The sequence below is a fragment of the Somniosus microcephalus genome, chromosome 9 (assembly GCF_052327205.1).
Source record: "Somniosus microcephalus isolate GS21.2 chromosome 9, FLI_Smic_1.0, whole genome shotgun sequence".
In the NCBI taxonomy this organism is placed as follows: Eukaryota; Metazoa; Chordata; class Chondrichthyes; order Squaliformes; family Somniosidae; genus Somniosus; species Somniosus microcephalus.
This window is the reverse complement of record NC_140995.1, coordinates 108,446,241-108,461,285: the sequence shown is the minus strand read 5'-3', so window position 1 is coordinate 108,461,285 and position 15,045 is coordinate 108,446,241. Positions and strand designations below refer to the sequence as shown.

At 44.9% G+C, this 15,045-nt stretch overlaps 1 protein-coding gene across 5 annotated transcripts in view; it reads left to right on the top strand.

Moving 5' to 3' along the window:
• The window catches only part of dnajc5ga (DnaJ (Hsp40) homolog, subfamily C, member 5 gamma a), a 104,475-nt gene that overhangs the window by 19,412 nt on the left and 70,018 nt on the right, over window positions 1-15,045 (top strand). For all 5 annotated transcript variants that reach the window (XM_085996980.1, XM_085996979.1, XM_085996978.1 and 2 more), the window contains exon 2: window positions 900-1,021. In XM_085996980.1, the coding sequence (XP_085853106.1) occupies window positions 912-1,021 (110 nt within the window). In that variant the 5' untranslated portion in view covers window positions 900-911. The remainder of the gene's footprint in view (window positions 1-899; window positions 1,022-15,045) is intronic.

Sequence of the window (15,045 nt, the reverse complement as noted above, 5' to 3'; positions counted from 1 at the left end):
AAACTTTTCACCCATAGAATAACAGGTTTGTGGAAGAAGTTTATCAGAGAAAGTCATTGGACAGTGTAAATGTGTTAGAGGCAATTAGCTGCATCTTTGGAAAGAGAAAAGTCATTTTGAGGGCTTATGGCGAGAAGCCAGGCAGGTTGGGTCAAGATCTTTTATTTTTTTTAAATGAGCTTGTTGGACTTTTTACCCTGTTCCCAAAAATTTTTTTTTTTTCCATTTACATGCTTCAATGTCTGTCTTAAATGACCAAATGTATGAGTTGGAAAATGGGAGAAGGTGGCAAACAGTTTAGTGTACTTTCAGACTCTGGGTTTAATCTAGTTCACAATGATGAAATGTAATCTTTGCGTTTTCTTCTCCTCCCCTCCCCCTACACCATAACAGATTGACTGTTCCACTGAGCATATATCCACAGCACAAAACTACTCAGAAATTCACACTAAACCGGCACTTGCTGAAATTAGATGGTTTATGTGGGAGTACAAGTGTCACCAGTGTATTCGGGTGACTGTTCTGATTGGGGCTATGGCCCATCTTTGGACTGAGTCAAGGGAGCCTTGAATCTGGCTTAGTCTGTATTTTGATCTGTGATCTAACCCTACCTCTTGAGTTTTTGATATCGATGGGTACCCAAAGCGAGAGAAATTCCCTTTCTCTCTGAGCACTTCCCAATTGAAGCTTTGGTTTCAAATATTGGCTGCCTGTTGCCATAAGTAAGCCATCACAGCATATTCATGCATTTTAAAAATAAAAAGGTGCTGGTGAAAGTGACGTAGGGCCTGGGTGATGGAGCTGAATAGTTTTTCTTCTCTTTACATTTAATAAGAACATGCATGTTGAAAAAACACTGCCAAATTAATATCAAACTAAAATGTGCTTTTCTCTTAAAGCTGCCTGCCAACATGTCTACACCACGACTTCAACGTACAATGTCCCGAACAGGTGAAAGTTTATACAAGGCACTAGGCTTGGAGAAAGGAGCTACGCCAGAGGAAATCAAAAAAGCATACAGGTATGAAACAGATTTTTAAATCATTATACTGTTTCATTTGAAACCATGACTATTTATTTAATGTTTTTGAGACTCTCCATTAATGGTGTAAAATTGGTGTCATAGAATAGTTGCGTTTTATCATTCAGAATTTTTAAATATGTAAAATTGCTTTATGACTGCACTTAAGCGCAGTATGGGTTTCCCACGTATACTGCCCATTTGGAACTTCATTTTTTCTGCCCACTAGAACTCTGCGCATATGTGGTTGCTTTCTGAACACTTAAAGTAGTGCTAGATAGGCTTTACAAGTGACCAGTGGGTTTGTGAGCACCTTGTAAACCAGAGTCAAGTTAACACTTCAGTGCATTACTGAGGGAGTGCTACATTGTTGGAGCGGCTATCTTTCTTTTTTTTCCCCCTCTCCCTTCGTTTTTAAAATCTCTCTCTCTCTCTCTCTCACTCTTTCCCCCCCCCCCCCCCCCCTCCTTTCTCACCCTCTTTCATTCATGATGTCGGGTCTTGCCCTAGACTGAGTGTTGATAGGCTCGTGGGCAGAAAGGGAATCGCAGTGAACCCTGATCCTGTGACCTGATGTCCAAAACTGTTCTCTTGCAGTTATTGCTGATTTTTTAATCAGAAATCCTGGCTTAATGAGTTTCTTTCTTCCCTACCCTGGAATAGAGATCAATTATAGCACCTCAACTGCTGTGGCTGAAACCGGCTAATGCCCTGCAGTTCAGGAACTTTCCTGAACCCTATGGCTCATTGCCAAGTTGGATGAGTCATGGGACTCTGCTCTTTTTATATATGTAAGAAGTCACACAACACCAGGTTATAGTCCAACAGCTTTATTTGAAATCACAAGCTTTCGGAGCGCTGCTCCTTCTTCAGGTGAAGTGGAGAAATGCATAAAGACACAGCTTATATAGTCAGAGAATCATGTCAGATGTTTACAGGTAACCTTTCCAACTGCCATTTATCACACCTCGGCAGAGAGATAATCACAGCAGTCAAAGGTGTGAATGGTGTCCAAACAGGTCAGTCAGGGAAACATTACATCAAAGAACAATGAGGTGGGGTCACAAGGGGTCAAATATTGCAGATGCTGGGGTCTGTATGAAAAACAAAAAAACAGACAAAAAACATTTTTTTTGGCTGGAAATCACAGCAGGTCCGGAGATTTTATATATCCTTTACTTTCGATATAATAATGTAGGGATGTATTTCCAGTGCTTCACAATAGAGGAGACCTTCCAAGGAAGTGTCATATTAGGGGAACAAAAATACATGCATTGTTGGGAAAGGCTTAAAAGGCATTTCAACCCACTAGGGGAGAAGGCTAAGAAGTGACGTGCAAAAATAAAGGAAGGAAAATCAGTAATGAGCAACACAGGGTACTCTGGTGTGGGTACTGACATGAAAGTTTTTTATTCATTCTTGGGATGTGGGTGTATTGCCCATAACTCCAGAAGATGGTGGCCATCTCAGAGGGCAGTTAGTTAACCACATACTGTACTAGCTTTTTATTCCAGATTTATTTAATTAACTACATTTAAATTCCCCGTGGTGGGATTTGAGCTCATGTCATTAGTCCAGGCCTCTGGATTACTAATCCAGTAACATAACCACTATGCTACGGTACCCTTGTACTACATGAGTTGGTTCAGGGGAAGGATTGCCCTTTGTAGCACTCCATTGCACCACCCCTATAGGTTAGCACAGGAGATGGAGACAAATTTCAGGATGTGCCAACCATGGTAACTGCAGGTGTCCTCCCAGCAGATGGCACAGTTTTGCACCTGGATCGCTAATGACCCCAACCCTGTGAAGACAGGGCCCTACAGTTGTTAGTTAGATGTTCCGAAACCTTCGCACATGGAGTATGGCATCTTGGTAGATATAGCCAATCAGGATATATGAACTGCAGGTCACTGACATAGAAACATAGAAGATAGGAGCAGGAGTAGGCCATTCGGGCCCCTCGAGCCTGTTCTGCCATTCAATGCAATCATGGCTGATCATCCAAATTCAACACCCTGTCCCTGCTTTCTCCCCATATCCCTTGATCCCCTTAGCCTTAAGAAATATATCTAACTCCTTATTGAATATATTTAATGAATTGGCCTCAACTGTCTTCTGTGGTAGAGATTTCCACAGGTTCACCACTCTCTGGGTGAAGAAATTCCTCCTCATCTCAGACCTAAATGGCTTACCCCTTATCCTTAGACTGTGACCCCTGGTTCTGGGCTCCCCCGCCATCGGGAACATCCTTCCTGCATCTAGTCTGTCTAGTCCTGTTAGAATTTTATAAGTTTCAATGAGATCCCCTCTCATTCTTCTAAACTCTAGCGAATATAAGCCTAATTGACCCAATTTCTCTTCATGTCATTCCTGCCGTCCCAGGTATCAGTCTGGTGAATCTTCGCTGCACTCCCTCCATGGCAAGAACATCCTTCCTCAGATAAGGCGACCAAAACTGCACGCAATACTCAAGGTGTGGTCTCACCAAGGCCCTGTACAACTGCAGCAAGACATCCTTGCTCCTGTACTCGAATCCTCTCGCTGTGAAGGCCAGCATACCATTTGCCTTCTTAACCACCTGCTGCACCTGCATGCTTACCTTCAGCGACTGGTGCACAAGGACACCCAGGTCTCGTTGCACTTCCGCTTTTCCCAACCTATTGCCGTTCAGATAATCTGCCTTCCTGTTTTTGCCACCAAAGTGGACAACCTCACATTTATCCGCATTATATTGCATCTGCCCAATCGCCCAACCTGTCCAAATCGTACTGGAGTTTCTCTGCATCCCCCTCACAGCACACACACCCACCCAGCTTTGTGTTGTCTCCAAACTTGGAGATATTACATCTAGTTCCCTCGTCTAGATCATTAATATATATTGTGAATAATTGGGGTCCTAGCACCGATCCCTGTGGTACCCCACTTGTCACTGCCTTCCACTCGGAAAAAGACCCGTTTATTCCAACTCTTTGCTTCCTGTCTGCCAACCAGTTTTCTATCCAAGTCAGTCCCTTACCCCCAATCCCATGTGCTTTAACTTTGCACGCTAGTCTCTTATGCGAGACCTTATCGAAAGCCTTCTGAAAGTCCAAATACACCACATCCACTGGTTCTCCCTTATCTATTCTACCAGTTACATCCTCAAAGTTCCAGTAGATTAGTCAAGCACGATTTACCTTTTGTAAATCCATGTTGACTTTGTCCGATCCTGTCACTGTTTTCCAAGTGCTCTGCTATTACATCTTTTATAATGGACTCTAGCATTTTCCCCACTACCGATGTCAGGCTTACTGGTCTATAATTCCCCGTTTTTTCTCTACCACCTTTTTTTAAATAGTGGGGTTACATTAGTTACCCTCCAATCCATGAGAACTGTTCCAGAGTCTATAGAATTTTGGAAGATGACCAGCCATGCATCTACTATTTCTAGGGCCACTTCCTTAAGTACCCTAGGATGTAGATTATCAGACCCTGGGGATTTATCAGCCTTCAATCCCATCAATTTCCCTAACACCATTTCCCTACAAATACTGATTTCATTCAGTTCCTCCCTCTCATTAGATCCTATGTTCCCTGACATCTCTGGGAGGTTATTTGTGTCCTCCTTTGTGAAGACAGAACCAAAGTATGTATTTAATTGGTCTGCCATATCTTTGTTCCCCATTATAAATTTCCCTGATTCTGACTGCAAGGGACCTACGCTTGACTTTACCAATCTTTTTCTCTTCACATATCTATAGAAGCTTTTACAGTCAGTTTTTATGTTCCCTGTAAGCTTACTCTCCTATTCTATTTTCCCCTTCTTAATTAATCCCTTTGTCCTCCTTTGCTCAATCCTAAACTGCTCCCAATCCTCAGGTTTGCTGCTTTTTCTGGCCAAGTTATATGTCCTCTCCTTGGATCTTATGCTATCCCTAATTTCCCTTGTTAGCCAATGTTGAGTCACCCTTTTTGTTTTTTTATGCCAAACAGGGATGAACAAATTCTGTCGTTCATCCATATGATCTTTAAATGTTTGCCATTGCCTATCTACCGTCAACCCTTTAAGTAACATTCCCCAATCCATCCTAGCCAACTCGCGCCTCATACCATCGTAGTTTCCTTTATTTAAATTCAGTACCCAAGTCTCTGAATCAACTACTTCACTCTCCAGAATTCTATCATATTATGATCGCTCCTCCCCAAGGGGCCTCGCACAACAAGATTGCTAATTAATCCTTTCTCATTACATAATACCCAGTCTAAGATGGCCTGATCTCTAGTTGGTTCCTCGACATATTGGTCCAGAAAACCATCCCGTATACACTCTTGGAATTCCTCTTCCACAGTATTGTTACTAATTTGGTTAGACCAATCTATATGTAAAGTCACCCATGATAACTGCTGTGCCCTTATTGCACGCATCTCTAATTTCCCACTTAATGCCATCCCCAACCTCAGCATTACTGTTTGGGGGTCTGTATACAACTCCCACTAACGTTTTCTACCCCTTGGTATTTCTCAGCTCTACCCATACAGATTCCACATCATCAGAGCTAATATCCTTCCTTACTATTGTGTTAATCTCCTCTTTAACCAGCAATGCTACCCCACCGCCTTTTCCTTTTTGCCTGTCCTTCCTGAATGTTGAGTTCCCAGCCTTGGTCACCCTGGCGCTATGTCTCTGTAATCCCAATTATATCATATCCGTTTACATCTATTTGCGCAGCTAATTCATCCACCTTATTACGAATGCTCTTCGCATTAAGACACAAAGCCTTCAGGCTTGTTTTTTTAACACTTAGATCTTTTAGAATTATTGTTTACTGTGGCCATGTTTGATTTACACCCTTGATTTCTCTGCCTTCCACTTTTGCTTTTCTCCTTCCTGTCTTTTGCTTCTATCCTTGCTTCCCTTTCCTCTGTCTCCCTGCACAGGTTCCCAACCCCCTGCCATTTTAGTTTAAACCCTCCCCAACAGCACTAGCAAACACTCCCCCTAGGACATCGGTCCCAGTCCTGCCCAGGTGCAAACGGTCCAGTTTGTACTGGTCCCACCTAACCGGTTCCAATGTCCCAGGAATTAGAATGCCTCCCCCTTGCACCATTCTTCTAGCCACGTATTCATCTGAAATATCCTTCTATTTCTACTCTGACTAGCACGTGGCACTGGTAACAATCCTGAGATTACTACCTTTTGAGGTCCTATTTTTTAATTTACCTCCTAATTCCCGCAGTGCAACTAAGGAGTACTGTGACGGGGGTGTTTCCGAGGAAGCACCAACATTATGATAAATACTTACATTTATTTAGCTCCTCTAATGTCCTCCAGATGTTCAGAAAGTATTTCACAGCCAATGATTTACTTTTGAAGTATAGTAACTTGTTATTTTGCCAAGTACAGCAGTCAATTTGCACGCAGAAAAGGAGATAAATACCAAGATAATCTGTTTTGGATAGTTGACCAGGATACCAGACAAATTCCCCTGTTCTTCTTTGAATAGTGGTTTGGTGTCCTTTACATCTGCCTGAATAGGTATAGGGGACGTCAGTTTAACTTTTCAATTGAAAGATGGTACCTCTGACACTGGATCTTTTCTCTCAGTACTGCACTTAAATGTCAGTGCAGATTATATTTATTTTTATTCATTTTCAGATGTGGGGTCACTGGTGAGGCCACATTTATTGCTCATCCCTGGTTGCCCTAAGAAGGTGGCAGTGGGTGGTCTTGAACCTCTGCAGGCCATGTGATGAACGCGCACCCACATTACTGTTGGGGGAAATGAGTTCCAGGATTTTTACCCAGCAACGATGAAGGAGTGGTTATATATGTTCAAGTCGGGATGGTGTTGGGCTTGGATGGGAATTTGGAGGTGATGCACCTGTTGCCCTAGTCCTTCTAGGTGGTCGAGGCTGTGGGTTTGGGAAGAAGACTTGGCAAATTGCTGCAATACATCCAGTAGATGGTACACACTGCAGCCATGGTACACTGATAATGGTTAAGCCAGTAGATGGGTTTCCGATCAAGCAGACTCCTTCGTCCTGGATAATGTTGAGCTTCAGTGCTGTTGGAGCTGCACCCATCAAGGCAAGTGGCGAGTATTCCATCGCACTTCTGACTTCTGCCTTGTTGGTGGTGGAGAGGCTTTGGGGAGTCAGAAGGTGAACAACTTGCCACAGAATACCCAAATCTTGACCAATTTTTATTGCCATGACAATTATGTGGCTGGTCCAGTTAAGTTTCTGGTCAATGGTGACCCGCCAGAATGTTGGTGGAGGACTCTGCAAGAACAGAGAAACCTGGGGTTGTTTGTACATAAATCTTTGATGGTGGCAGGACAGGTAAAAAAGCAGTTAATAAAGCATATGGGATCCTGGGCTTTATAACTAGAGGCACAGAGTACAAAAGCCAGGAAGTTGCACTAAACCGATGTAAGACACTAGTTCAGCCCCAGCTGGAGTATTGTGTCCAATTCTGGGCACCACACTTTAGGAAGGGGCGTGAAGGCTTTGGAGAGGATACAGAAGAGATTTACTAGAATGGTTCCAGGGATGATGATGATTAGACCAGGGGTGGATAGACTGGAGAAGCTGGGGGTTGTTCTCCTTAGAGCAGAAAGTCTAAAAGGAGATTTGGTAGAGGTGTTTAAAATCATGAAGTGTTTAGATAGAGTAAATAAAAAGCAACTGTTTCCAATGATAATGGGTCAATAACAGAGGGCACAGGTTTAAGTTGTGCGGCAAAAGAACCAGAGGGGAGGTAAAGGAGAAAAAATTACACAGCGAGTTGTGATCTGGAATGCACTGCCCGATGGGCTGGGGGATACGGATTCAATAATAGCATTCAAAAGGGAATTGGATAAATACTTGAAAAGGAAAAAATTGCAGAGCTATGGGGAAAGAGCAGGGAAGTGGGACGAATTGGGGCAAATGACCTCCTGTGCTGTACTAATCTATGGTAATACCATTGTCAAGGGGAGATGGTTTTATGTTCACCCGAGGGCAGGCGACCTCAGTTTAATGTCTCATCTGAAAGACTGCACCTCTGGCAATGCAGCACTCCCTTAGTACTGCACTGGAGTGTCAGGCCTGTACTCAAGTCCTTGGAGTAGGGCTTGATACCACAACCTTCTGACTCGGAGGCAAGACTGCTACCACTGACCCAAGGCTGACACTTATGACGAAGGGAAAGTTATTGATGAAGCAGCTGAAGATATGTAGGCCTAGGACACTGCCCTAAGGAGCTCCCGCAGTGATGTCCTGGGGCTGTGATGATTGGCATCAACAACCACATTCATCTTCTTTTGTGTTGGGTATGGCTCCAGCCACTGGAGAGCTTCCCCCCCAATCTGCAATGACTTCAGTTTTGATGCAAAGGACAGTTGCTCTCACCTCACCTGGAATTCAGCTCATATCCATAAAAAATAGGAGCAGGAGTAGGCCATTCGGCCCTTCAAGCCTGCTCCACCATTCAGTAAGATCATGGCTGATCTTCTACCTCATCTCCACTTTCCTGCACAAACCCCATATCCCTTGATTTCCTTAATATTCAAAAATCTAACGATCTCTGTCTTGAATATACTCAACGACACAGCCTTCACAGCCCTCTGAGGTAGAGAATTCCAAAGATTCACCACCCTCTGTGTGAAGAAATTTCTCCATCTCAGTCCTAAATGGCCGACCCCTCATTCAGAGACTCTGACCCCTGGTTCTAGACTCCCCAGCCAGGGGAGCCATCCTCCCTGCATCTACCCTGTCAAGCCCTGTAAGAATGTTGTATGTTTCAATGAGCTCACCCCTCATTCTTCTAAATTCCAGAGAATATAGGCCTAGTCTACTCAATCTCTCCTCATAGGACAATCTCTTCCCCCCCCCCCCCCCCCCCCCAAATCCCAGGAACCAGTCTGGTGAACCTTTGTTGCACTCCCTCTATGGCAAGTATATCACTCCTTAGGCAAGGAGACCAAAACTGTATGCAATACTCCAGGTGTGGTCTCACCAGGGCCCTATATAATTGCAGTAAGATGTCTTTACTCTTGTATTCAAATCCTCTTGTAATAAAGGCTAACATACCATTTGCTTTCCCAATTGCTTGCTGTACCTGCATGTTAACTTTCAGTGATTTGTGTACAAGGACACCCAGGTCCCTCTGAACACCAACATTTCCCAATCTCACCATTTAAAAAATACTCTGCTTTTCTATTTTTCCTACCAAACTGGATAACTTCACATTTCTCCACATCATATTCCATTTGCCATGTTCTTGCCCACTCACTTAACCTGTCTATATCCCCTTGAAGCATCCTTGCATCCTCTTCGCAACTTACATTCCCACCCAGCTTTGTATCATCAGCAAACTTGAATATATTGTGTTAAGTCTGTGTCTTATATTGAGAATTACTACACAGACCACAAGAGTAAAATTTAACAGGTCTTTACTAGTTGAAGGTCAGGGCGGAACTGCCCAATAAATTATTACACAGCACTTATATACCGGTGTGGTCACCACCGGTATTACAGTATACAGCAGCCAAGATAAAGTAGTGCAACCCTTAAAATAGTTCTCTTAAAGGTGGAACGGTTACATAACCTAAAAAGGGAGGATTGTAGTGTAACAGTATATATTCCCATTAAACATAACATCATAACATATATATACAACTTCATGTAAAAACAGTTCACAGATTCAGTCTCTCTGGAGGCTTCCTGACTCGGTCCGGATAACGCCTCGGTGGTGTAGTAGGTTCTTTTGGCAAGGTCGATTCGGCTTGAATGCCAGTGTCGGGTTCATCTGGTTCCAGTATCACCGGATCGGAGGTAGATACTATGGGTATTTCTGCTTCATCATTAGGCGTATAGAGTTGTGGTGTAGGTTGTCCCTTTTTGGATGACGCTATGATCTGGTCAGCATGGCGCCTTATTATGCTTTCACCAATGTCCACGGTATACATCAGCGGTCCTAGTCGTGTGCAAATAGTTCCAGGCTGCCATTTCTCGGTACGGTAGTCCCGGGCCAAAACTTGTTGACCTATCTGGAAGGTTCTAGTCGGCCTTTCATTCATGCCTTGAAATTGCCGGTTCTCTACGTCCCTTCTGATGTTTGGCTTGATCAAATCCAGCCGGCATCTTAGTCTTCTATTGAAAAACATCATGGCGGGAGTTTGGTTTGTGACCGCATGTGTTGCATTCCTGTACGCCAACAAGAAGTTATCTACCTTATGTTGTAGATTTATGTCTTCATTACCCATGGCCTTTATGGCCTTCTTGAAGGTCTGGACAAACCTTTCAGCTAATCCATTGGTGGCGGGATGGTATGGGGCGGACGTGTAGTGCTTAACCCCATTGTTTTTTAAGAACTTCCTGAATTCTTCGGACACAAATTGCGGTCCATTATCAGAACAGATCTGTTCCGGCAGCCCATTCCTGGCAAATATGGTCCTTAATACTGTGATGGTTTTTTCCGTGGTGGTGGAGGACATCTTTATTACCTCCGGCCACTTGGAGTGTGCATCCACCGCGATTAAGAACATTGAGTCCATAAATGGACCAGCAAAGTCGATATGTACCCTTTGCCATGGAGATGAGGGCCACTCCCATGGATGCAGAGGAGCTTGTGGTGGGGCGTTTTGGACCTTCTGGCATCCTAGACAGCTCTTGGTCATTTCTTCGATGCCTCCATCGATACCTGGCCACCACACGAACGCTCTGGCTAGGTTCTTCATTTTCACTCCACCCAGATGCCCTTCGTGAAGCTCCTTTAGCACTTTATGCTGGAGTTTGGGTGGAATCACCACTCTGGATCCACACATCAAAGTTCCTCGGCACACTGACAGCTGTTCTCTTCTTTGCGAAAATGCTGGCAACAGTGGTTCGCCATGTGCTGGCCATCCCTTCACCGTTAAATCGTAGACTCGTGAGAGTCGGGTCATTTCTTGTTTCCTTTTCGATCGTAGAATTTGTTACTGGTAGACATTCCACTATGGTTGAGTGGAACATCTCCACTGGGTCCACTGTAGGCGCCTCTTCTACCGTTGGCAACGGTAGGTGTGATAAACCATCAGCATTCCCATGCTGTTTTGATCCTTTGTATTCTATGTCATATTGGTGTGCCCCTAGGAAAAGGGACCACCTTTGTAGCCTTTGCGCTGTCATAATGGAAACGCCCTTTTTAGGGTTGAATATGGATACCAACGGCTGGTGGTCTGTCAGCAGTGTAAACTTCTGGCCCTGCAGGTAATGATTAAACTTCTGGCCCTGCAGGTAATGATTAAACTTCTTTACTCCCCACACCAGGCTGAGAGCCTCCCTATCTATCTGAGCATAGTTGCGCTCAGCGGAGGTCAATGATCTGGATGCAAATGCGACTGGCCTTTCCGAGCCATTTGGCAACTTGTGTGAGAGTACTGCTCCAATACCATAAGGAGAAGCATCACAAGCTAAACGAATAGGTAGCGTTGGGTTGAAGTGAGCCAACACTTCCTCTGAGGTGATCAATGTCTTGCTTTTGCGAAAGGCCTTCTTACAGTCCTCGCTCCACTTCCATGGTACTTCTTTCTGCAAAAGAGCATTCAGCGGGTGCAGCACCGTGGATAGATTTGGCAGAAACTTATGGTAATAGTTAATCAACCCTAGGAACGATCTCAACTGGGATACATTTTCCGGAGCGGGAGCCTTCACAACAGCTTCGATCTTGTCAGGTGACTTGTGCAGCTCCTCCTTGTCAATGACATGACCACAGTACGAGATCCGTTTCTGAAAGAACTCTCATTTCTGGCGATTAACTCGAAGGCCATATTCCTTCAACCTGGTGAGCACCAGTTTCAAATTTACAAGGTGTTCCTCATCGTCATCTCCTGTAATCAGGATATCGTCCAAGTAACATTGAGTGCTTGGAATTCCCTGTAATACCTGCTCCATGGCCCTCTGCCAAATTGCCGGAGCCGAAGCCACTCCAAAAACCAGTCTATTATATCGATACAAGCCTCTGTGCGTGCTGATTGTGAGATACTGGCGTGACTCTTCCTCAACTTCCATCTGTAAGTACGCTTGCGCCAGGTCTATCTTGGTGAAGCGTTTCCCGCCAGACAATGAAGCAAAGATATCCTCAATCCGCGGAAGCGGATATTGCACCGTGTGAAGCACCGGATTAACTGTGATCTTGAAGTCTCCACAGATGCGGACCTTCCCCGGTTCCCCTGGCTTGTTACTCGATGAACGCTTCATGACGGGAACAATGGGCGTGGCCCACTCACTCCAGTCCACCTTAGACAGTACTCCTGAACGTTCCAGCCCTTCCAGCTCCGCTTCCACAGCAGGTCGTATCGCATACGGTACCGGTCTGGCTTTGAAAAATTTTGGGTTTGCATGTTCTGCAATCTTGATTTTTGCCTTAATTCCTCTGTGTTCCCAGTCCCTGTTGGAACACCTCTTTAGCCTCATCCAATATTCTGGACAATCGTTCAGGTTTGACATCTTTTTTTCCGGAATCTACCGTTATTGCATTTAGGGAGTGCCAGTCCATATTTATTTTTCTGATCCACTCCCGTCCCAGAAGTGGTGGACCTCCCTCAGGTAGTACATATAAGTCCATTCCTTGGTGTTCTTTGCCCTTGTGTATCACCTTGACTTTTATCTTTCCGATGGGGTATACTTTTTGCCCCGTGTATGTCTGCAATACTATCTCCGTATCCCGTAGGGGAATATGTTTGAATAACTTTTTGTAATCTTGCTTATTCATGACCGTCAACGCCGATCCGGTGTCCAATTCCATCTTCACTTGGACTCCTGCTATCTGCAGTGTGATCCAGATAGTTTGTAGGTCAGCTTCCTTACGTTGTGAATTCTCAGACTACCCAGTTCCTTGCTGTTGGAGTCTGAATCCGAATTCTGTTCATCCGAACTCTTCTCAGCCACCTTATGTACCTTTCTGCACTTTTCCTGTGGTGACTTTTTGTTGCTGGTCTTCTTTCCTGACCGGCATACTTTAGCTATGTGACCGAGCTTGCCACATTTTCTACATTCCTGGTTTTTAAACCAGCATTGGTTCTGATCGTGTGTTGTCTTTCCACAACGATAACATTTCGTTGTACCCAAAGCCATTTGATCTATGCTGAGTACCGCTGCATTTCCGCAGTGCCTCTTGCTGCGGCTTCGTGCGATGCTGCAATAGTGACAGCCTTATCAAGTGTAAGATCATTCTCTTCAAGTAGCCGCTTTTGTGTTCCTTCTTTCGACAACCCACACACGAATTTGTCTCTCAGTGCCTCTGTCAGGCTTTCCCCAAACTGGCAGTATTTCGCTAGCTTACGCAGTTCAATTAAATACTCCGTGTTGCTTTCCTCTTTCAGTTGCGTTCTCGCATAAAATTTAAATCGTTCCGCTAGCATCAGCGGTGTGGGGTTCAAATGATTCTTTAGGACAGCAACAATTTTAGCGAAAGTCTGATCCGCCGGTTTAGCTGGTGATAGAAGATGCTTCAATAGCCCATATGTCTTCGCACCCATTGAGTTTAGTAAGGTTAGTGCTTTATCTTCATCTGATATTTTATTTGCCTTACAATATATCTCTATGCGTTCTACATACGTGGCCCAATCTTCAACATTGGGATCGAAATCGTTGATGTTACCACGCTTAGGCATCCTCGCGATCTTCTTGAGAAACAAAATAATTTTTTTTTTTTCTTTTACAAAATGGCGGTTTCCCGCGCTTGTCTTTTTCCCCCGCCTCCGAAAATGGCGGCTTCCCGCGTTTGCCTTTCTCCCCCCGCTGGTTGTAATGGCGATTGCCGTATTGCTGCGTTCGCCCTCCCCCAGCGGTTTTCAAATCGTGCCTCCCAGCCCCTCTTGCAGTCTGGTCCTTTTCCCCCCCCCGGCTGCGGCTGAGTTCTCCGCGGTTTTTTTTTTTTATTTTCTCCCGCGCCTTACGCTGACCCGGTCGCTGCGCCTTGCGGCCTCGGTAGCTGCCCGGCCTTTTTCACCGGTCGCGGTCGAGCTCTCTCACGACGCTGTTGCGTCTCCCAGCCCGCTTGCAGCCCGGTCTTTTGCACCGGCTGCGTTTGCATTCACCGCGGCTTCCGTGCCTTACGCTGCCCCAGTCTCAGCGCCTCTGGCCCTGACTTCTGTCCGGCTCTTTTCCCCGGCCGTGGTCGAGTTCCCCGCCCTTATATCCTCCGTTTTTTTTTGTTATCTTCTCCCCTACTCACAGCCAACGTGGCCGACTTGCTGCTCGTCGCTGATCGGCTTACCCACCACCGTGATAGAAGGGATGATCACTGCCTGTTGCTGATGGAAGGCTTCGTGTCAGAATTCTTCCTTTGCTCTGCAGACCCGAGTCTTTTCTCAGCAGAATGATGAGGGCGGATGCCTCCTCTCGACGCCCGTTAAACTGCCTTGGATGTATCCCTGCCGCAGGGTAAGATCGTACTCGTCGCCACTGTTAAGTCTGTGTGTTATATTGAGAATTACTACACAGACCACAAGAGTAAAATTTAACAGGTCTTTACTAGTTGAAGGTCAGGGCGGAACTGCCCAGTAAATCATTACACAGCACTTATATACCGGTGTGGTCACCACCGGTATTATAGTATACAGCAGCCAAGATAAAGTAGTGCAACCCTTAAAATAGTTCTCTTAAAGGTGGAACGGTTACATACACTACATATTGCATTTGGTCCCCTCACCCAAATCATTGACATAGATTGTGAATAGCTGAGGCCCAAGCACTGATCCTTGCGGGACCCCACTAGTTACAGCCTGCCAATCTGAAAATGACCCGTTTATTCCTACTCTCTGTTTTCTGTCCGTTAACCAATCCTCAATCCATGCTAGTATAATGCCTCCATCCCATGAGCCCCTAATTTTGTTTAATAGCCTCTTGTGTGGCACATTATCGAATGCCTTCTGAAAATCCAAATTCACCGCATCCACTGGTTTCCCCCTGATCTATTCTGCTAGTTACAACCTCAAAAAACACATAGATTTGTCAAACGCGATTTCCCTTTCATAAATCTGTGTTGACTCTGCCCAATCCTATTATTATTTTCT